The 24,796-nt window shown below is 37.5% G+C and overlaps 1 protein-coding gene across 1 annotated transcript; it reads left to right on the top strand.

Moving 5' to 3' along the window:
* The first annotated feature begins 325 nt into the window (after positions 1 to 325).
* Positions 326 to 18,638, top strand: LOC121388856 (biogenesis of lysosome-related organelles complex 1 subunit 4-like). Its single transcript, XM_041520373.1, has 5 exons — positions 326 to 481; positions 8,047 to 8,118; positions 9,793 to 9,894; positions 12,017 to 12,136; positions 17,703 to 18,638. Exons 1-5 carry the CDS (start codon positions 341 to 343, stop codon positions 18,096 to 18,098), a joined length of 831 nt encoding a protein of 276 aa, XP_041376307.1. The 5' UTR covers positions 326 to 340; the 3' UTR covers positions 18,099 to 18,638.
* The last annotated feature ends 6,158 nt before the right edge of the window (positions 18,639 to 24,796 follow it).

Genomic DNA, 24,796 nt, shown 5'->3' with positions numbered 1-24,796 from the left:
GGGCCCATTCGGCTATTTCTCGTTCCAGCCAGTGCACCACGACTGGTATATCAAAGGCCCTGTCTGTGGGATGGTGCATACAAAAGAACCCTTGCTGCTAATCAAAAAGAGTAGCCCATGAAGTGGCGACAGCGGGCTTCCTCTCTTTATATCTGTGTGGTCCTTAACCATATGTCTGACGCCATATAACCGTAAATAAAATGTGTTGAGTGCGTCGTTAGACAAAACATTTCTTTCTTTCTTTCGGAGGGGTGGGAGGTGTTTAATGTGGGGGAGACAACGCTGATCAGTTAACGTGACTAGAGTTACCTACCTTGAACAGGAAGTAGCGATCACGAGAATGGAGTTGAAAAGTGAGAAAGTTTCTGTTAAGTCTGATCAATCTTTAACGGCAGATTGGGTGATAGTGAATGACGCACAGCTCATAGAGGATCTCGCGTCGGACTACAACCAGTATCTAAACTTTGATCTTTCAAAAGATGTAAGAAATATAAATTATAATCTTCGTGGTTTTGTTTTCGTCTGCGGTTAAAGCCTAAAGTAAATAAAGGGGCGTAACTGTAGTCTGTGTAGTAGCCCGAGTACTCTGACTGTAAGAGAGCTAGATGGACATAAATACGCTCTCATTACAGTCGGAGACCAAGCTATGTAATTTTTTGGCAATCGTCGACCAACAAAAGTAGTCAAAGATTTTCGCTCTAATACCACAACAATCCTATGTTTGACATCAAATAGCCTACATTTACATTGATAATTTTCGAGTTCCTGGATTAAAAAAAATTCAGATATTAATCAATAATACACACACTACAAAAAGAAACCCGACAGCATCTACATTCAGCTAAGCTTCGGCAAACTCCAAACAGCAGAATTCTAAGTTCGCCGACCTATATCGTGAAGTTGCGGGTTTCCTCTCTACCACAATGATAAAATTACCAAATATTTGACATCCAATAGCCGATGATTAATGAATCGGTGTGCTCTAGTGGTGTCGTTACACAAAACAAACTTTTTTTGGTGATTGTCTGGCACTTGTCGTATTACTATTATTGTATGAGACGGCCCCTGGAAGACGGAATGGCTGAGTGGGCGATCATGTGACGCAACGTCAGCGAACTTAGAACATTTTTTGCTGTCCGGAGTTTGCCGAAGCTTAGCTGAATGTGGGTGCTGTCGGGTTTCTTTCTGTAGTGTGTGTATTAGTGATTAATATCTGAATTTTATTTAATCAGGGAACTCGAAAATGGCCGATGTAAATGGATTGTTGTGGTATTAGAGCGGAAATCTTTGACTACTTTTTGGTGGTTGGCAACTGCCAAAAAATTACATAGCTTGGTCTCTGACTGTAATGAGAGCGTATTTATGTCCAAATGTTCGTCTAGCTCTCTTACAGTCGGAGTACTTGGGCTATCTGTGTAGCAGTCCTTGGCTTTTGAAAAACCATGGCAAGTGAAAAATTGCACACCTCAAAAGGTTTAGGCGAGTGGAAAATTACACTCATCAAAATGCTAAGGGGAGTGAAAACCAAGCATTATTAAAGGGACATTCCTGAGTTTGCTGCAATTTTAAAGATGTTATCGATTAACGGAGACTTTTTAACGATTGTAATTACATAAAGTAACATATATCAAATATATTTTTCTACATAACATATTAGCAGAGCTCAAAACAGCCTGTGACCAGGTCGCCAAATGCGACGAAAGTCCCGTTTGGGCGACTTAAATATTAAAAAAATAATGGCGTTATTTGCCCAAATAATATTTTCTCTGTAATATATGAGCCACTATTAATAATTGTATGACATTTTGGTTCGCAAAACTGGACGTATATCGGCTTACCGTAATTTGCCAACATTCATTTATATTATAAACATTGATGTTGTAGACCAAATGCAGTTAGGTGTAGTTTTTATAAAACAAGAAAGAAAGAAATGTTTTATTTAACGACGTACTCAACACATTTTATTTACGGTTATATGGCGTCAGACATATGGTTAAGGACCGCAAGATTTTGAGAGGAAACCCGCTGTCGCCACTACATGGGCTACTCTTTCCGATTAGCAGCAAGGGATCTTTTATTTGCACTTCCCACAGGCAGGATAGCACAAACCATAGCCTTTGTTGAACCAGTTATGGATCACTGGTCAGTGCAAGTGGTTTACACCTACCCACTGAGCCTTGTGGAGCACTCACTCAGGGTTTGGAGTCGGTATCTGGATTAAAAATCACATGCCGCGACTGGGATCCAAACCCAGTACCTACCAGCCTGTAGACCGATGGCCTAACCACTACGCCACCGAGGCCGGTGCTTTTTATAAAACAAAGACATTGTGATCCAGTTCATAACCAATCGGAACATCTCGGGCCGAACATTCCCGAATGCTGTCTTAGTTTTTGTAATTGACTGTATGGTATAAAGCTATAGGGCCCTAACTCTCAACTTTAATTCTGCCAAATTTTACACCATAAAATCTTTAAAATTAATGAATATATTTTTAGAAACATTGTAGTAAGAGAACAGCTTTTATAAAATTTGACAAAGCACAATTTTAAATGATTTCAAATCTATAACCCAGGGCTCGAACTTAACGACGACACTTAATGTAATTACAGCATTTGTCATCGTTGAGATATAAATTTCTATTGGTCGGGAACATCACCAACGGCAGTTTTCTGCCACTGGTTAAAAATATCTGCAGTCTGTAAAACTCCTTAATGATGGCAAACTGTATATACCTGATGTATATATCTGCTAGTATTTAAAGGGACATTCCTGAGTTTGCTGAAATTTTTAAGATGTTATCGATTAACAGAGACTTTTTAATGATTGTAATTACATATCAAATATATTTTTCTGCATAAAATATTAGTGGCTGTATATTAAACATATTTCTGATCGTTCTAATATTTGTACTAAGTTAAATTTCATTTTATTTCCTAAAATATGTTTTTTTCGTACGTACGTCCAGTTTGGGCTTCTTACAAATATTTGTTACTTCCCGATAACAGACATCTGGACTCATTGAAGAGAGTTTAACAGGGTTCTTTATTCCAAAGAACATGAGTATATAGTCGAATAAACCCTATAAGCAAAAATGGCATTATTAAAATACATTCACAACTATACATAAACAGTCTTAAAAAACCATATTAAAATGCATTAAAATATATATATATACACTCTGCAGTCTAATTATTATTTACAGATAATAGCAAATCGCTTAAACAAAAGAAAGAACCATACACTGAGCAATAGTTAACATCGCCACAGTAAACATCAAATATAGGCATAATACACATACAGAATTGCCGTACGTTAAATGACTGAACATTAATCAATCGCCGGTAATCTTAAATCATTATTTACAACCGACAACAAGTACACATATGGCGATATATAGTATAATAAAATAAAGGTAAGCTACACAAAACATTATCTCCACAGTTGATACGGTTTACCTAGACACTGAAATACCATTACCTTCAGCTGTGGGCTTTAGGGCAGTAACATCAATTGTCAAAAAGTCTACAAGAAACAAGTAAAATAAAACTAATACTATTCTAATTTAATATACACACATACACACTATTCACATACATTTCTAAAACTATAATAACGACTCATTTAATTATGGCTTGGCTATAGGAATATCCATTATTGTTACAGCTAGAGTAAGTGCCATGCCCAAATTCTAATACTTACATTAATTCAGTTTATTCCTTTATCAAAGTAAATGTTAATTTAAGTAGTATTTGTAATTTATAAACTGTACTTTATATGTTAGTAAAATAGTAAAGTGAATTAGAAAAGTAGAACTATAACTCACCAATTATCCCAGTGTACATGTATGTTTAAAGCAGATCAAGAGTGTGTAGCCTGTGCAGATCGTGACATGTAAAGGAATGTCAGGTGAGTGACAGTGAATAGCCACCAACTGGGTCAAACACAGCTGGCTAGTCTATTGGTTGATCGTCACTATCCCTGGTCAGAGGTCAGATGTTTAGACAGGTAAATGTATGTCCCTACAGCTCCTAGCCAAAGGTTTAGATGCATGTGTTTTGTGCATACTAAAATCATTAAAACAATAAAACCCACATGGTTACATTCTCCCCCCACTAATTAAAATAACGTCCTCGTTATTTACTCATTCTAAAGCACTAACGACAACAGTGCTTCTTGAACACTATCAGGCATACTGCTAAGAACACCAGTGGGTGCTAGAGACTTTAAAAATGTTGCCCGCTCTTTCCAGTCTGGTCTACGATTAGGAGATTGGACTTGTGCAGACTGAGACATGGAAAAGTCACCTGACCTTATCCACTCAGGTGGTTTCCTATCCCTCAGTGATCTTCTTGGTGGTGGTCTTGGAGGTGTTCTATCGATGTTGAGAACATCTGCACGGTCCTGTACCTCATTGTCTGAATCACTTGATCCCTCCGTGATGTCCCCCTCTGGTAAAGGATCTTCTTGAACAGAAGTGTCTCCAAGTTCAAGAGGAATGTTCTCAGGAACTGGAGCTGTGTCCTCCTGTGCAACTTCCTCAACAGGCATAACATTGGCTGCTATTGGAGCACTGAAACCTGCTGAAACTACCTTCTGTCCAGATTCCATAAACTGCACAGAATCAGCATCTGATGACTCGTCATCTTCAGATGGGGCTGATCCATCTTGTGATCTGTGGCAGTTTGTATCTTCACGGGTGCTTCTGGCCTGGTGATCCGTGGTGGCAGTACAGGCTTAATATCCTCTTTGGCAGGAATTGGCAGTGAACTGACGGGAAGAAGGAGATTTCGATGCCAAGTCCGTGGCTTTCCAGGTCCTTTCTCCTTCTTGACAACAAACACTGGAACATCTGTGGTTGGTTGATTTTGCACGACATAAACATCCTCCTCCCATCTGTCTGCCAACTTATGTTTTCCATCAAAAGCTAATATTCGAACAAGCACCCTATCTCCGACCTTAATAATAGCCCCGCGGACTCTGGAATCATACTGCTTCTTCTGCCGAGTTCGACTGTGATCAGCAGCCTCACTGGCAAGTCTGTACAAGTCTTCCAGGCATTTCCGCAAAGACTTGATGAACTCAGTATGATTCTGATGATCATCATTGCTATCCAAGCCCAGAGCAATATCCAGTGGTAGACGTGGACGCCTACCGAACATTAAAAAGAAAGGCGATGTTTCTGTTGATTCATGTCTTGTACTATTGTATGCATGGACCAATGGTGCAACATGTGATTTCCAGTTGGCCTTCTTGTCTGGAGTCAAAGTCCCCAACATATCCAATAGTGTCCGATTAAATCTTTCCCACATCCCATTTCCCATTGGATGATAGGGTGTGGTCCTGGATCAGTTTATCCTGGATATCTGGTATAATTCCTTCATAAGCTGACTTTGAAAATTGGCGCCTTGGTCTGTACAATAAACTGATTAAATAACACATCAGCTGTTGTCGTGGTTGTCTGGTTCTTCGTTGGAAAATTCCAGCGATTCCAGCGGCTGGTTTGTTCGGATATTCACCAAAGGTGCTCGAATATTGGTTGGAGATTTTCTCCTCAGGCATCTGTCGCATCCATTGATACAAGCATCTTTCTCCATGCCCGGAAAATAAAACCTATCCCTAACCAACGTTAGGGTTCGTTCTTTACCCAGGTGTCCTGTGTCGTTATGCAGACCTTGTAGAACAGTGTTGACAAATGCTGTGGGAAGGACTAGTCCCATTGACCATTCTTTTCCTATGGAGAACACGTCTGTGGATAAACGGATGTTCAAATTCCTTCAACAGAGTTAAATGCACTGATAAAGAAACATCTTTTCTTCTTGGTCGTTTACCCTGGGCAATATCCCTAAGGATGGGACTAATGCTAGGGTCTCTCATCTGAGCTTGTCGCCACTCCCCAAAAGTCATCTGTTTCAGATCACCAGCTTCATCTGCATCTACAGCATCTGCAACCACTGAAGACATGAACCTAAAGAAATCGCCTTAATTGAATCTGATGAAATAGTTTCTACATTGCCTTCTGGTGACCTTACTGGCAGTCGTGACAACATGTCAGCATCAGTGTTGGCTTTACCTGGTATGTATTTTATTACAAAATCATACGCAGACAAAGCAGCTAACCACCTATGACCCGTAGCATCGAGTTTAGCTGTGGTTAACACATATGTCAGTGGGTTATTGTCGATAAGAACAGTAAAGCTATGTCCATAAAGGTAATTGTGGAATTTTTCAGTCACTGCCCACTTCAGTGCTAAAAATTTCAACTTGTGAGCTGGATAGTTCCATTCTGTCTTGCTTAATCCTCGGCTTGCATAGGCTATCACCCTTTTACCATCCTGTTGTTCTTGGTACAAAATGGCTCCAAGACCTTGGTGACAGGCATCTGTGTGTACTTCAAAGGGCAGTGAGTAATCTGGGTACCCCAGTACAGGTTGTGTTGTTAAAGTCTCTTGAGTAACTCAAAAGCCCGCTGCTGATCTGTTCACCAACAAAATCTGACATCAGGCTTTGTCTTCTTGCTTCTCCTGTCTTTCTTGGTTGTCGGTGGTAACAGATCAGTCAGTGGTCGACAGATCTTAGAAAAGTTTGGAATAAACTTCCTATAATAGCCGGCAAAGCCAAGGAATTGCCTGACCTGTTCAGGGCTTTCTGGCTGAGTCCAGTTCAAAACCTTGTCCACCTTGGAAGGATCTGGCTTAATACTATCACCAGAGACTATGTGTCCTAGATATTTTACCTCAGACTGAAAGAGTTTACATTTCTTTGGAGACAGTTTTAAACCATTCTCACGAAGCCTTTGAAAAACACATTTCAATCTGGTAATATGTTCCTCGTAGGTGTCTGAAAAAAATGTAACAGATAAAAATCAACCTCCACTTAGGGGATTCGAACCACAGACTCTCAGTACGATAGTCCAGCGCTCTACCAACTGAGCTAATATGGAAATTCCCGCTAGCTACTGCCAGTAGGAGCACATTATACCTACACTACTACATATTAAGACAAAAATTAACCAGAAACACATTGAATATACAGACACTGATATTCTAAACAAAAAATATATACATTGTATTTAATATGTAAGTTTAATCGTAGAAATATTTTATTAGTCGGAAAACTCTTACAATGCAGGAAACTCAGGAATGTCCCTTTAACATTTGTGCTTTTGAAATATGTCTACATACAGCAAAGTTACCTTTCAGTCATTGTGATTTGCTACAAAGGCCACTTATTAAAAAAGGCTCAAAATTGCTGTTGGTGTGCCGTTTCACTCATGGCAATGTTTTTAAAATATTGGCTTAGGCAACAAATTCTTACATTCGAGCCCTGCATAACCCATAACCACCTACGGTTGATGACAGTCACTTTTCGCACCCTTGTTTTGGGTTCGTACACAATAAATATAGCATATCTTACCGTAATTTCAATTGAAATCCATATTTCGTAAAAGGTAAAAAAATTTAATCACAAGATTTTCTTAAACACATTCAGATGCATTAGTAATATTCAAACAAAAAAATTTCAATAGCAAGTTTGCATTGGAATTTTTCCAGCATTCTTAAAACGGAAAGAAATAAAAAGTACCTTTTGTCAAATATATCATATCAAAAAATTACCGTTGGATATGTTTTATTTACTGTGTACGAAGCCTTGAAAAACAAGGGTGCGAAAAGTGACTGTCGTCGACCTTAGCAGGAAAACATATGGTCAGTCTATTTTGTTATTATTATGTACCTACTCTCAAATTATTTTCTGGCAGAAAACCTAACCCTGAGATTACCATGTTAAATTTTTTAGGTTACTTACAAACAAACAACAACAAAATGGAGAACAATATACTTATCAGGGCCGTAGCTACAATGTATAGCTACCGAAAAAATCTGGAAAAAATTATAGAAACTTAAAGAAATTCTCTTCTTAACCGTTGAAGGATTTTTAGACTATTAACTACTCAGTTACCCCCCCCCCCCCCCCAAACAAAAAATCCTAGCTACGGCCCTGCTTATGTGTAACTTGTAAGAATTAAGATCATTGTTTTGTTTTCAGGAAGTCAAGTTCTTTGAGAGTGTTGAAGACATGCTTACCAAGTTGGATGAATTCTGTGCATTAACGGACATGGTAATATTGGGATATCTATATTGTCACAAATAACTAACATCACGTACATTACATTAAACAGATGTGAAAATTTTGTTCATTAATGGACATGGTTGAATATACTGTCACAAATAACTAACCACTTATTATATTATACTAAATAGATTTGAGAATTCTGTGCATTAACGGACATGGTATAAATAATTTTTTATACTGTCACACATAACTAACATCATTACTATATTACACTAAATAGATTTGAATGGACATGGTATAAATATACTGTTACAAATACATGTACTGTACATGTAACTAACATCACTTATTATACTGCACTAAATAGATTTGAAATTCCATACATTCATCGCTATAGGGGTCAGACTGGTTTTAGGGAGGGGGTGCAACTTTACAAAAGAACAGCTACGCATTCAGTATTCTAAAGTACTGCATTGCATGCTTGCATGCATGTATATATATATACATGTGTCTGGCAGTCTTCCAGAAAAGACCCAACTGACTGGTATTACACAGTGACATAGCGTGGGCGGGGCCACTGGGGTGGTTGCCCTGGGCGCAAAAATCTGGATTGGTGGAAGGGACTCGGGGAGTGCTAATGGTTCACTTGTTAGGGAGCACAATACTTGCTTTTTCCCGGGCGCTGGCAGCCCACGCTATGCCACCGGTATTACATCACCCTCATTGAGAGGCCATATATACAACAATTACGTAATGCAAATTTAGCATTTTTACCTCGCATGTAATGCTTTGTATCTCAGGCCACTCCTACCCCTCCCCCCTCCCCCTCTAAAATTATATAATACTCAGTACTCCCTCTTATCTCTGTGAGGTGATGAGGTGGTGCAAACTGAGTATAACCGATGATGGATAGTGAAATTTTAACCGATTCTCAACACTAGGTTATAGTCAGTTTTTTTTAAAGTCCTGGGGCCTAATTCACTACACTCTCACAACTTTGCAATCTCGCAGTGCAATGCAAAGAGGATGCTTAGTTATCTAGCAGAGCCTAAGAGACCTTTGTGAATTACATGTAGTCCCCAGGTCTGCACACCCCTGTGAAAGTTCTCTTGCCACTATTGCATACAGTTCTAACATTTCATTTCAAATTATTTTTGTGCTTTTATTCAATTAAGGTTTAAGCACGGTGTACTGGGCACATACCTCAGCTGTCTGTCCAGGACAGTGGGTTAGTTGTTAGTGTGAGAGAAGAGGGTGTAGTGGTCTTACCCATTGAGTCGTTAAAATTCACTCTGGGTGGGAGTTGCCAGGTACCGGGCTGCGAAGCCAGTACCTGCCAGCCTTATGTCCGATGGCTTAACCACGACACCACCAAGGCCAGGGGTTTAGTTGTTAGTGGTCAGTGAGAGAATAGGGTGTAATGGTCTTGCACCTACCTATTGAGACGTTAAAACTTTCTCTGGGTGGGAGCCATTACTGGGATGCGAACCCAGTACCTGCCAACCTTATGTCCGATTGCTTAACCACGACACCACCGAGGCCAGTCTTCCATACAGTCAGGGCTAAGCAGCCTATGTGAATATGGCAGCTGCAGTTTTCCTCTCATGTTATAAACCAAACGTAGACACCAAACAACCATAGTTTATAATGTTTTAAGGTGTCATTAAATGTTGTTGTTTTTTTCTCTCTGTTTTTCATTTTGTTAATTTATTTTTTCAGATTCGGAGTGATATTTCACTTTGTTTGACAAAAACCCTTCCAGGAATTGAGGCGAAGTGTCGTGACATGGAAGCAGTATTTGACAAGATAGACAAGCTGGAGGTAGATGGCGGGTAGACAAAGGGTCGTTTATAAAGTACAGGGGAGGGATGTAGCCCAGTGGAGTCCAGTTTGGGGTATATACATTTGTACTTAGAACATTCCAATATTTGCTATATTGACAAATTTGCCATGCATTATTAATATGGGTATGGCTTCTACAAAAAACTGTTTTAATTTCCATTAATTATTGTTCAATATGGTCAGTAGTATGTGTGTGCCAAATTTCAGGAACATTCAATGTCTACTCAAAGTCAATAGGAATTATCCTTAACAGGGTACTAACTAAACTGAAGTTTAATTGCATGGACAAGTTTTTTTCGATGTGCCTTTGTGGACTACAGAGGAATATTATATCTCTGGTTCTGTTATATTTTGTAGAAAACATGTTGGGCAATAATTCTGACCAATTTTCATTTCAAGGTCACTAGGGCAACAAGGTCAAAGTGAAGGTCAAAAGGTCATCACACTTTAACATACCTCTACATAAAAATAATGGCAGATTTGGAATCCTTGGGCAATTTTCATTCCAGAGATGCCATTCCCACCAATATTGGACCAGTAGCTACTTATTTATGGACGTTCAAATATAGGGCACCCCACCCTATTTTGGTGATTTTTGCCAAAATGGGCAGGTCATAACACCCAAACCCCTGGTCTGATTGAGCTCATCTTTGAAAATTAACCTTTTTCAGTGCAAACCGCCCTAGAAAAGTTTACAGTTTATGTTTGGGAATGCTGGATGAAATTGTAGTTAATTATGCACTCAGAAATACATGTAAATCTGCAACCAGATGCCCAGAAATTAACACTAAATCTTTAGGCAGAAATGTTGATATGGAGACCTAGGAGGCGAAATAAAAAATGAATTACCTCATCTTCTATTTAGCTGAGGCTGAACGTGTGATTCGGTTATAATTTAATGTTTCATGCACAGTCATAGGCATTGGAAACGGGATGGCTATGGCACTGCCCTCTCTCTACCTCCCAACTTTGAAACTGAGGGACCACAATATGCACAATATGAATTCGCATTTAATAAGTCTCCCCCCCCCCCCCCCCACCCCATTGCTGCCATCTTCCAACACCTATGACAGTCCCAAACCATCCATTCACCATGTGCTGTCTCATTTCCGACAAACCATTTTTTTTTCAAAGCAGGCTATATTTTTTTTCGCTTGCTATTTTAAACCATAGAGTGCTGCAGATGTAACAATAATAATGATGGTCATGTTATGTAGGCGTTGTTGCATGCATTTCAGTGACCAATATAATCAGTACACAGCATGCTGCTGATTATTATATGTAATTCCATTAAACATCTGATTTCAAGTTATTTTTGTGCTTATATCCAATTAAGGTGCAAGCACACTGTCCTGGGCAGATGCTGTAGCCATTTGGGCTCTGTCCAGGACAGTGGGTTAGGTGTTAGTTGTTTAGTGGTTAGTGAGAGAGAAGAGCGTGTAGTGGCCTTACACCTACCAATTGAGCCCTTAAGAACTCGCTCTGGGTTGGAGCCGGCACCGGGCTGCGAACCCTGTACCTACCAGCCTGTAGTCTGTTGGCTTAACCACTGTGTCACCTTTGCCGGTTTCCATTAAACAGGTCTTAATTACAGCAGGATAATATTTATAATGAAGTCTGTAAATTAGGGTGATCACAAGTCCAAGGGAGGTACATGTAATTACATCATCTGCATATAGCCTTGCTTTTGGTATACCATCGGGATAATTATGCCTTTTTATTAAAAAGTCCTTGAATACTGTCTCTAAAAGCTTGTATGAACTCCCTCCTGAGAGTGTACATCAAAGTTTTGATTTTGTACGAAAGATTTTTGTCAGTGTTTTTCATTTTTAAAAGCTTATATATATGCTGGAAATAACCCCCTCTCCACCCTCGGCATATAGTTTGTGCTGGTCAGGTCAGAAGGTTTTACGTGCATATTCAGAGAAAGCTGTTGTAGCACATGCCTGTCATGGGTGCAGGTGTTTACTTTCGCCGGCTCCTTCATCCCGGACAGGAGTACATGCATGTAGTTTATGCGCATTTAAAAATGTGTACGTTTGTGAATGGCCCTCAATGTTTGAAAATAAAGTCAACTGTTTCTTCTTGTTGTTATTGTCAGGCATTTATCAGCATTGTGCGACAGAACATATCCCAGATGGAAGAGCAAGTGAGCCGCGTGGAGGAGGAACACAGTTCGTTTGGGGGCATTATGAAGAAACTCACCAGTATCGTTAGTCCTGTGAGTGATACCAGTACATGTATACCACTATCACATTTATCCACAGTTTATCCACAGTTTATCCACACTTTTATATTGTTATATTAAAGGTGCAGACCCTAGTTTCAGCCCATGTCTCAATGTTAAACACAAATATTAAATATTAATTAAGATTTTTGTTCAAGGCAAGTTGCTCCATTTGTAAATCGGCAGTACAGTATTACTATAGTCTGTCCCATCCTACACATTTTTTTTTTTGTAAATAATTTCAGTTTTGTTTGACATGAGAAGAAAAGTAAAAGTATTTTGGAAATAAATAAAAAATACTGTTTTTATGTCCCATTTACAATTTAGAAAACAGTTGTCTCTGGAAAACACAACCTTGTAGTAAATTCCATAGCATGACAAAAGGTGTTCCACATGGGACAGACTATAGATCCACAGTCATTATTCATATTTGTCAATACTTGTAACAGTCTGACACTTGTTTGTATTCGAAACCTCATATTCATGATACATTTCATATTCGCCACTGGGTATATTCATTGCAGCTCTATTATGCATATTTGGACTGAAGGTATAATGAGAAATTGATCATTTGATGCAGACTGATATTCCCCACAGGGGTTAAAAAACACCATTGCCCGAAATTTGGGGCTCGATTGCGTGTTCTGATCAGTCTATAAAATAAATATGTCTGTCTATGTCCTAAATTCCAATAAGTTATTTTAGCGGGGGGAATAAGTGGAAGTAGGAGATGGTCAGATTTAAAATAAGTGTTACAAAAAAGGATTATTAAAACAAAAATCTGAAGCTTGTTATTCAAAATTTGTTTTACCAAAGTAATAAAAACTGGCTGAAAATGTGGTGTGTCCATTTTAATACATGTATTATGCTCGTTTCGGGCCAATAGTCAGTGTTCCAAGCTATAAATATACATGTAGGTGATGGCCTGTGGAGACACAGTCAGACACATTAAAACACTTTCGTCGTGCACAAGTTAATCTCAAAGTACAATGTGTGAGAAACAACAGTTTGCATCAATGAATACTAAAATGTAATGTTGTGAAGGCTACTTATTATCATAGGCTACTTATACAGTCTTTATTGATTTTGCGCAAGTGGTAGAGAACACACGCATGCATTGCAATCGCAGAATTGTAAATTACGGTGAAACATATACACTGAAATTTTTTTGTTAACAATAATTATGAGACAAAATACTATTATTTATAATACAGTGAGATGACATCACAAAACTGTTTGTTGGATTTTAAATACACTGTGAACTTCAATTTTATTACTTTTTATTCATATAGTCTATATAGCAAACAAGCGTTAAGATGTAAAAAAAAAAAAACGTGTCAGCAGCACAAAGAAGCTGAAAATTACAACAGCAACCACATGGTTGAATAAAATAAATAAATACAAATTGCAAAATTGGTGTGGTTGGAGTCTAATAAATTAAAAAAACAACAACAACACAACAACAACATAACAACATAACATATTTGGAAAAAGTGGCAGCTCTTGAACATTTATTTACCAGCCATTACTCGATATTCAAATTCTTTTTGAATGGAAATGATGTCAAACCTGAATGACGTGATGTTGGATATCCTTACATAAAAATAAACTAGTGCTTAATGGGGTGGGGTGTTTTTTTCAGAAACGCTGGAGGGTGTTCAGTGTAAACTTGCTATTGAAATGTTTTTGTTTGATGACTATGAATGCATACATCAATTATATAGTATCACCTTAGTACTGTTGCTTGAATGTCAATAAATGTATAGTGTTATGACCTTGATTAATTTACATCTAATACAAAATTATCAAAGACAAAGTATGTTATCTGAAAAATATCATATACTTTGATTACACTGGATATGCTAGCTAATATATGATAAAATGTATTATTATAATAATCACATACATGTACATGTATGACAAGCAAGTGGAAAATTATTATTATTGGCAAGTAAAAGTGCTAATCATTTAAAAAATAGTTGTTTAACCCCTGACCCCACACTACCAGTAGTACATGTATCTTGTTCTGCTGGTCAAATCAAGGTCACAGGAGAATCACAGATTAATCATCCATTGGTGGAACAGGCATTTGGGCTCACATTCTTTTAGGGGTGGTAAACTAATTTTTAGTCCAAATTAAACAAAATGCCTGAATCTGGATAAGTAGCAAACAGCTACATGTATATAGAGTTTGAAACGAATCACTGTGCATTTTTACATGGGTTACAACTATTAATTATGAAAACTTAATTATTTATTTTTTTAAGTTTATTTTACCTGAACTCGTTTTTGCCTGAAGTGGAATATTTTCTCCAGCACTGATGGTGGGTGACCGGCCTCGGTGGCGTTGTGGTAGGCCATCGGTCTACAGCCTGGTAGGTACTGGGTTCAGATCCCAGTCGAGGCATGGGATTTTTAATCCCGATACCGACTCCAAACCCTGAGTGAGTGCTCCGCAAGGCTCAATGGGCAGGTGTAAACCACTTGCACCGACCAGTGATCCATAACTGGTTCAACAAAAGCCATGGTTTGTGTTAACCTGCCTGTGGGAAGTGCAAATAAAAGATCCCTTGCTGCTAATCGGAAGAGTAGCCCATGTAGTGGCGACAGCGGGTTTCCTCTCAAAATCTTTGTGGTCCTTAACCATATGTCTGACGCCATATAACCGTAAATAAAATGTCGGAAAATTGTTTTCACGAATATATGCGATCTTTTCCGATTTACTCTACGCCTAGCGTAGCCAGGTGTTCCGATTAATAATAATAATAATAATAATAATAACTATATTTAATGATTTACTTCAGTGACAAACTGGCCTTGTAGAAATTTAGTGACCTTCTGATAAACTAGGGGAGGGAATGTTTACCAATACTGATGGAGTTTACTGCCAAATCAAATGATTAATTATGTCAGTAAGATCTCGATGCATTTTGTTATTTTTTGTAAGTGGTCACTGGGAACTTCGCGGGTTTCTACTAAAAACAGTGTCAGAATGACCATGTGTTTGATGTCCAATAGCCGATGATATTATATATAAAAATCAATGTTCTCTAGTGGCGTCGTTAAATAAAACAAACTTTACTTTTCAACATTCGTTTGAGCATCCTGAGCATTTGTACTGCATTTCTGTTCATTGGACCAATTGATTGCTTCAAACCAAGTGTGTACTTCAAACCAAGTGTGTACTTTAATACTGGATGCATACAGAATAAAACTAACATTGCAAATTATAAAATTGGTAAGTCTACCATTTCTTAGATACACTAGGAAAGATAATATTCATAAAAAAAAATTAAAATGTTATTGTTGGACAGATAAATATAGAACCCTTCTTTTCGGTTTTCATTAAAAGAAATTGTTATAACTTATTTACTGGTTTCTATCCAATTACGGTTCAACCAAGTCTGTCCTGGACCAGTACAGAAGTTAAGTGTTAGTATAAGAGTAAACCTTCTGCCTATTATTAAACAGCAAGGGGTCTTTTGTATGTACTCTCCCACAGAAGGTTAGCACCATGTTGCCCTCAAACTCAAAATGTCTTGCCTTTTATAAATTTATAAGTAGCCCATGTAAAAAGAAGCCTTTAAACACACCTATATTTCCTTTTTTCAATTAAGTTATGAAATAGATATAGAAAATAAAATGGCCATACGGTTTTTGTCCTTTTGAAAATTGTATAATGGAAAAAAAAAAAACCTTATATTTAAAACTGCACATAAAATATGCCCCCAAAACGTCACTTTACCATGCCTTACTTCATTTCTAGGGAAAACACTGTGATGAATGGTATTGTTGGTTTGCATAATGCATTTCTATACATGCAGAGGTTATTTTGGATACCGGTAGTCAACACCTTTATTTAATATCCATAAATAAAATTATTTTCCAAAATAAAATGTTTTTCCTACCTACATGTACATGTACCTACCCTATATTTTTCCAGCATGTAATAGGAAACAAGTAAAAAAAAAATTACAGCCTTATCAATACTGTGTGATTTACTAAGCATGTCCTCTTCTTCTCCCCCCCCCCCCCCCCCCCCCCCCCAAATACCTCCTGTTGACTGTGGTTGCATTCAGTTCCATAGCGCCATAACCAAACATTTCTTTCTGGCAGAAACACTGATAGCCAATAATGAGCACTCTGCCACTGAGCTACATGTACCTGCTACTACGGTGTTTTCAATGTGTTACCCATACACAGTATGATTCACCTTCATTTAGTCATTGATTCACTCTACTTTACAGCTTCAGGTGCATGTACTTGGCTACTGTTGTGTCATTGTTACATCATTGGCTTCTGTCTAGACTGAGTTTTAATGTCTCAGTAGAGAAGTGTAAGGCCATTATTACTAACCACAAATTATGAACACTATTAGTGGCTATTTTGAAGGTTATATTGTATACATGTACAAAAGAAAGAGAGAAAAAAGAAGAAATCAGGTTATGTGGATGGGTTGTCCCTTTTACCACCTTCCTATTTCTTACTGAATGGGTTGTGTCCCTTTCACCACCCTCCTATTGATGAATGGGTTGTGTCCTTTCACCACCCTTCTATTTCTTGATGAATGGGTTGTGTCCCTTTTGCCACCCTCCTATTTCTTAATGGATGGGTTGTGTCCCTTTTGTCACCCTCCTATTTCTTACTGAATGTGTTGTGTCCCTTTCACCACTCTCCTATTTCTCGATGAATGGGTTGTGTCCCTTTTACCACACTCCTATTGATGAATGGGTTGTGTCCCTTTCACCACCCTCCTATTTAATGAATGGGTTGCGTCCCTTTTACCACACTCCTATTGATGAATGGGTTGTGTCCCTTTCACCACCCTCCTATTTCTTGATGAATGGGTTGTGTCCCTTTCATGACACTCCTATTTCTTGATGAATGGGTTGTGTCCCTTTCACCACCCTCCTATTGATGGATGGGTTGTGTCCCTTTCGCCACCCTCCTATGTCTTGATAAATGGGTTGGGTCCCTTTCACCACCCTCCTATTTCTTACTGAATGTGTTGTGTCCCTTTCACCACCCTCCTATTTCTTGATGAATGGGTTGTGTCCCTTTCACCACCCTCCTATTGATGAATGGGTTGTGTCCCATTCACCATCCTCCTATTTGTTAATGAATGGGTTGTGTCCCTTTTACCACACTCCTATTGATGAATGGGTTGTGTCCCTTTCAAAACCATCCTGTTGATGGATTGGTTGTGTCCCTTTCGCCACCCTCCTATGTCTTGATTAATGGGTTGTGTCCCTTTCACCACCTTACTATGTCTTGATGAATGGGTTGTGTCCCTTTCATGACCCTCCTATTTCTTACTGAATGGGTTGTGTTCCTTTAGCTACCCTCCTATTTCTTACTTAATGGATTGTGTCCCTTTCAGCACTCTCCTATTTCTTGAATGGGTTGTGTTCCTTTCAAGACCTTCCTATTGATGAATGGGTTGTGTCCCTTTTGCCACCCTCCTATTTCCTGATGAATGGGTGGTGTCCCTTTCACCACCATCCTATTTCCTGATGAATTTAATGATTACATAATGAAATATTATTGTCATTATTTACAGAAAAGAAAACACGAAACACAGAGTAAATCTCAACAAGCACCAGGATTCCAGCCTCTTGCTATCTTTAATACCAATGACTACTTCAGCCAGGTTCCCACAACAAGTGCCACTGGTGTGAAACAGACAGTCGCCCATACAGACAACAGTCGCCAGAACATAACACACAAACCTGTGCATCCAGCTGTTGAAAGTTCCAGAGATATGCATATAGCTGTTGAAAGTTCCAGAGATGTACATCCAGCTGTTGAAAGTTCCAAAGATGTGCATCCATCTGTTGAAAGTCCCACAGATGTGCAGCCATCTGTTGAAAGTCCCACAGATGTGCAGCCATTTGTTGAAAGTCCTACAGATGTTGGTCATCAAAATGTTGACAATACTGAAGCAGCTGCTGAGTAACCTGTGCACGTCAGAGCTGTTGTAACTGTCAGGAGATGCTGTTCATCATCAAATACACTGACCCTACTTGTTATGTGTAAAATATGTTCACCTATTCAGGGAACATTGTATTCAGTATCACATGGTCTTTGATATACCCATTCAGGGAACATTGTATTCAGTATCGCTTGGCCTTTGATATACCCATTCAGGGAACATTGTATTCAGTATCACATGGTCTTTGATATACCCATTCAGGGAACATTGTATTCAGTATCACATGGCCTTTGATATACCCATTCAGGGAACATTGTATTCAGTATCGCTTGGCCTTTGATATACCCATTATAGGACACTGGCTGGGGCAGAAAACAACACCAACAGTGGGTCCAGCAAGAAGATTCGATCCTATTACCCAGGCATCCCAGGATTAAGTTAGAGCACATTGATTAATTTAAGTATCACCTATTGGATGTCTTGACATTTAGTAATTCTGACTCATAGTCATTAGAGAAAACCCACTACATTCTTCCATTAGCAGCAAGAAATCTTTTGTGTGCACTTTCCTACAGACAGGAAAGCACATACCACAGCCTTTGACCAGTTGTGGTGCACTGGTTGGAACGATCAGTTTAATGGATCTACTGAGGTGGTTCGATCCTACAACACAAGTACCTCAGGCAAGCACTCGACCAACTGAGTTAAATCCCACCAGTCTTCATATAAATGAAATATGCTAGTTATATGTAAAATAGTGTCAAATTTAAATGTATGACTGTTCTTCATAGTGAAAATACATGAGGTTATTAAAACTGTGTTTGTCATTAAGGTGTTTAACAAATTGAGAACTGTGATTGTTTCCGTCACGCAAATATTTGAATAATAAAAAAAGTATAAGTCTGTATTTTTTTTTTAAACACATTTTACAGTAAAGAGTGGAGAAGGCATCCATGTTTCAAGTGTTAAAATTATTTTCAAAAGACATTATGATTGTAGTACTATGGAATGGCAAATTAATTCATGTTTAAATTACCTAGATTATAACTGCAGCTTTGACTCTGTAAACTGCTTTTGGAAATTAAGCATAAAAGGATGTGAAACTAGTTTCATTAAAATAATAATAAATAATATGATGTATTTGCTTGTGAGGATGTATTTGCTCGTGAGTACATGAGTGTGTATATATATATATATATATATATATATATATATATATATATATATATATATATATATATATATGATATGATATATATATATAGGGAAGATTTGTGTAAATAGTATTTAGTGCAAACGTTTTCTCTTGTTTTTTTTTTAAGAAAGCTTATGACATCATATACAGAGGTATGGTATTTTGCAACATCGCCTTGGCATAGGTTGTAAGAGGTCGATTACGTGATTTATAAGTCATGTTTTAAAAGATTGAACCTTTAAAGTGCGTGTGGTGTCGAGTTTTATGTAATGTAGCCTAACGAAACCACTATACCACATGTTAACATTATGTTTGTAACTTTATTTCCTGTGAAAATAAAGGGTACGTATCTCTGTATAAAACCTTGTGTTGATCGTTTGTTGTATGTAGAAGAGTTTCAGATTTGCTGTAGAACGCGAATTGCTGCTTTGTTTGAATATAATTCAACAATGAGCATCAGTTATAGATTATCAAAGTCAATACAGAATTGTGTTCAAACCGAGCTATCATGCTCTGACAACAACGATTTTTAATGCGTTCAAAACTTGATTATGGTTCTGCACATTGTATAATACATACAAACATGCATGCATACATATATACATGCATGCATGCATGCATGCATATATGCATACATGCATACATGCATGCATGCATATGGTTGAGTTAAAGAACTTCCTTTTTATGGAAGCTTCGATAGCTCAGAGCGTATCGTGGTTAGTCTTGCAATTTGCGGGCGATTCGGTGCCACAGGTTCGAGTCCTAGCAACTGCATGGGCCAATTATGTTACCATGTATGAAACTGAATCATCCCTTATTTTGAGACGGTGATACTGAAGCCTGTCTTTGTATCTATTGGTAATAACAATTTTATATTTTAATGGAAGCCTGGTCATGTTGGTATCAAGGGTAATAATGAAATGGAATATTCAGCTGCCATGTCTGCATTCAAATTGCCTTAGGCCCATAAGCGTACGAGACATGGGGGGGGGGGGGGGGGGGGGGGCTTAAATTCGGGCAAAAACAATAGAGAAATTCAAGCAAAATGAGCAGGCCTGAACACATTTTACCATGTAATTTCATTATTCTTCCCAAAATATTAGTTGCAATCCATATAAAAATGCTTGATGATTCGTTTGGAACCCTGCAATATACCTGTTTGGAAGTAATGCCAATATGAAAAAACGTAATCCAAATTCGGACATTTGTTTTTAATTCGGACAAAAATCAGCCTGCCACCCTACACAAATGGCAACCAGTACGTCTATGCTTAGGCCGGGGTTGGTGTTCCTACAATGATTGTAAGCATTTGACACTGGTGCGATCTGAAACCAGCTTAAACCTGTCCTGGGATAGTGAGAGTTCTACGGGTGGTGCAGGATGGATGAGGTGATAATGTGTCGTGTCCACATCGATCAAATACTATACATTTTAAAGCATTCATTTAGTCTTAAAAGGACCGTCCACCTTAGTCTGAGCACAGCTTGTGTACACTAATTGTGCATCACATTTAAGTGGAGTTCAATCATTTTAAACCGGCAAGAAAACATATATTTATTTGATAAAAGAAATGTCGTGGAATCTTTAAAATTCCAACCACAGTTTATTGAAAACGTTTTCAAACATGAGTTTTATACACAATTTTAAATTAAAAAAATTAACAATTATTATATTCATACGAAATTTTGAAAATACTAACGTTCTTTACTGTGTTTTTACACCTTTATTATTATTATTTAGATTTTGTTTTGTTTAACGAAACCAATAGAGCATACTGATATATTATCCACGGCTATTGGATTTCAAACATTTGGTAATTTTGACATATTGTCTTAGAGTGAAAACCTGCCACATTTAGTAGCATGAGATCTTTAATATGCACCATCCCACAGACAGGATAGCACATACCACGGCCTTTAATATACAAGTCATGGTGCACTGGTTAGAACGAGAAATAGCCCAATGAATCCAACGACGGGGGTCAATCCTAGTCTTTATTATTTTAATTCGAGAAATAATTTAGAGTCTGAGGGGGTTTGTGTGCGTGCGTACATGTGTGAGTGAGTGCTAAGGATTAAAAGTTCATTCTTTTATTCATAATGAACGCTGAGCGACAGCGATCTGCAGTAACAATGCTATCTGCAGTAACTACATTAAAAAAAAGTAAAGTTTGTTTTATTTAACGACGCCACTAAAGCACATTGATTATTTATCTTATCATCGGCTATTGGACGTCAAACATATGGTCATTCTGACACTGTTTTTTTAGAGGAAACCCGCTGTCGCCACATAGGCTACTCTTTTACGACAGGCAGAAAGGGATCTTTTATTTGCGCTTCGCACAGGCAGGATAGCACAAACCATGATCTTTGTTGAACCAGTTATGGATCACTGGTCGGTGCAAGTGGTTTACACCTACCCATTGAGCCTTGTGGGTTTGGAGTCGGTATCTGGATTAAAAATCCCATGCCTCGACTGGGATCCGAACCCAGTACCTACCAGCCTGTAGACCGAAGGCGAAACCACGACGCCACCGAGGCCGGTGTAACTACATTAAGCGTTGCTGTTGCTGCCGCTATCTGTTATAAAAATGACAAAATGTTGTAGCCTTGATGCAGATAATATCTCGCGATCTGTAGTATTGCAGTTAGCGTTTTGGGGATTTTTGTTCATTGACGCGATCTGTTGTAAACTGAAAGATTGGGTATCCAGTAACAAAGAACAATTTTTTAACCATTATTTAATCTTCTAATCTGGTCACGTTATCGAATCTCCGAATAATGCATGAATTCGTTTCATTGTGCTTTGTGCTTTTAATAATGAACTCACCCCAAGGAAATGGAATACTAAAGAGGCTAAACACTATAGTGAAAATATAAACAAAGAAACAGTCAACGACATAAACGTAATATTAAATGAACTGTGTGAACACTTCTCGAAAGAAAAGCTGAATGGTGCAGTGGAGCGTATTGTGACCCTATTTGTTGACACCGCAGCCGACACTTTCGGTTACACGCAAGCCCGCGTCAGAGCCAGACACAAGCGTGAAAATACCCGTAACAAAGCATGGTTTGGCAATCATTGCAGAACACTAAGAAGAAAGTATACAGAAGCGAGATCAGCATACAAACAACGAAAAACACCTGATAATAAGCAACGACTTTTGAATGCCAGTAAAAGCTACAGTAATGTAATACGGAAATATGTTAACAAACACAATTGGAAGACAGAACAAAGACTCACAGAACTTAGTCAACATGATACACATTCGTTTTGGAAACTGTTAAAAGGAAAACAAGACCCTACTCTCCCCCCCTTTAGACACTCTGTACGATTACTTTAAAAATATAAACAGCAGTGATGACAACACAAAAGAAGAAAAAGATCCAAGTTTTAATATAGATTTTGAGGACACTACCATGCTAAATGAATCAATATTAAAAGAAGAAATACTCGCCGTTGTTAAAAATCTAAAAAAAAACAATAAAGCCTGCGGAATAGACCAAATAATCAACGAGTATATTAAGCAAACTATCGGCTGTATGATCCCTGTGTATGTTAAGCTCTTTAATTTAGTGTTTGAACATGGCATCTGTCCTGATTCGTGGCTAGTTGGCATAATCAAACCGATCTATAAATGTGGCGATAGAACTGTTCCAGAAAATTATAGACCTATTACTTTACTTAGTTGTCTCGGGAAACTGTTTACAGCTGTTTTAAATAATAGACTGAAATTATATTTAGAAACTAATGATTTGTTATCTAAAGTTCAAGCCGGATTCAGGAAGGAGTATCGACGAACGATCATATTTTTACATTATATGGACTCATCGAATTGCTAAAAGCACTTTTATAGATTTTAGCAAGGAATTCGACTCAGTATGGAGAACTGAACTTTGGGGTAAACTTATACAAAATGGTATTAATGGTAAATGTTTTAAAGTAATATATAGCATGTATCAGAACATTAAGTCATGCATTAGTGCACATAACACAATGTCGGATTATTTTCAATGTTCCATGGGTGTTAGACAGGGAGAAAATTTATCGCCCCTATTATTCTCCATGTTTCTCAATGATTTAGAGGATACGTTTAAAACTAATGATTGTAATGGCATCCGCATAGATAACTTATTCACAGATTCCACTTTGTATACAAATATTGTTCTTTTTGTGTTACTATATGCTGATGACACAGCGCTCTTTGCCGAAAATTATGACGACATGCAGAATTTATTAAATATTTTCGACTCTTATTGTACAAAATGGAAACTAAATGTAAATTGTAAAAAAACAAAAGTGCTAATTTTCAGTGGTAATAAAATAGATTATTCCAAAAGGTTCCATTTAGGAAACACAAATCTAGATAATGTAGAAATATACAAATATCTTGGAATTATATTTCATAAATCCATTAAATTCACTAATGCTCGAAAACATCAATATGATCAAGCTCAAAAAGCTATGTATTTTACACTTAGACAAGGAAAACGTTGCCATCTTTCCATTCAATGCCAACTTAAATTATTTGATTGTATGGTTTTACCTATTGCTTTATACGTATGTGAAATTTGGGGTTTTGAAAGTCTGTCTTGCATAGAAAAATTGTATAGCAAATATTTAAAGTTATTATTGCCTGTTAGAAAATCCACCCAATTATATATGTTGTATGGAGAACTTGGATGCTTCCCGGTAGATATAACAGTAAAAATAAGAATGATAGGATTTTGGTTTAGGATGATTACTGGGAAGCAGTCCAAGCTATCATTATTAGTGTACAGAATGTTATTGAATGATTATAATACACATTTTTATGATCACAAATGGATAGCTTTTATAAAATCAATTTTAGATAATATTGGTTGCACATACATATGGTGGTCACATTGTGAGCGTATTAATAGTGCTTCATTGTTGAAATTTTTTATTTCAACAAAACTCATAGATCAATTTTTGCAAACATGGTACAGTTATATTGACACTTCATCGAAAGCATCTTGTTACAAAATATTTAAAAGCAGTATAGCATTCGAAAATTATTTAAATTTATTAGAAAAAAAACATTGGTGCCCATTGTTACCTTTTAGAGTATCAAACCACAATCTTCCAATAGAGACAGGTAGATGGATAGTAAACCATTACATGATAGATTGTGTTTTTTATGCAACACTAACGACATCGGAGATGAATTCCATTATATTTTTACATGCCCATATTTTAACCAATTCAGACTTCAATATATACCGAAATATTATCGATCCAAACCAAACACATATAAATTTCACGAATTATTTAATTGTAAAAAAACTGGTGTCCTCCGAAAACTTGCAACATTTTGTAAACATATTATGAATACTTTCAAGCCCTCCGACTCATAGCTTTATTGTATTATTATTGTGTATGTAAACCCAAACCAATTATTTATAATTATATTCCCATGTTCGTTTTATGTAGATATACTTATGTGAATAGTTTTACTCTGTCATCTTGTTAAAAAGTGTGAATTGTTGTATTATATATTGTTCCT

This window comes from Gigantopelta aegis, chromosome 14 (assembly GCF_016097555.1).
Source record: "Gigantopelta aegis isolate Gae_Host chromosome 14, Gae_host_genome, whole genome shotgun sequence".
NCBI classification, from domain to species: Eukaryota; Metazoa; Mollusca; class Gastropoda; order Neomphalida; family Peltospiridae; genus Gigantopelta; species Gigantopelta aegis.
This window is presented reverse-complemented; position numbering and strand designations above follow the sequence as displayed.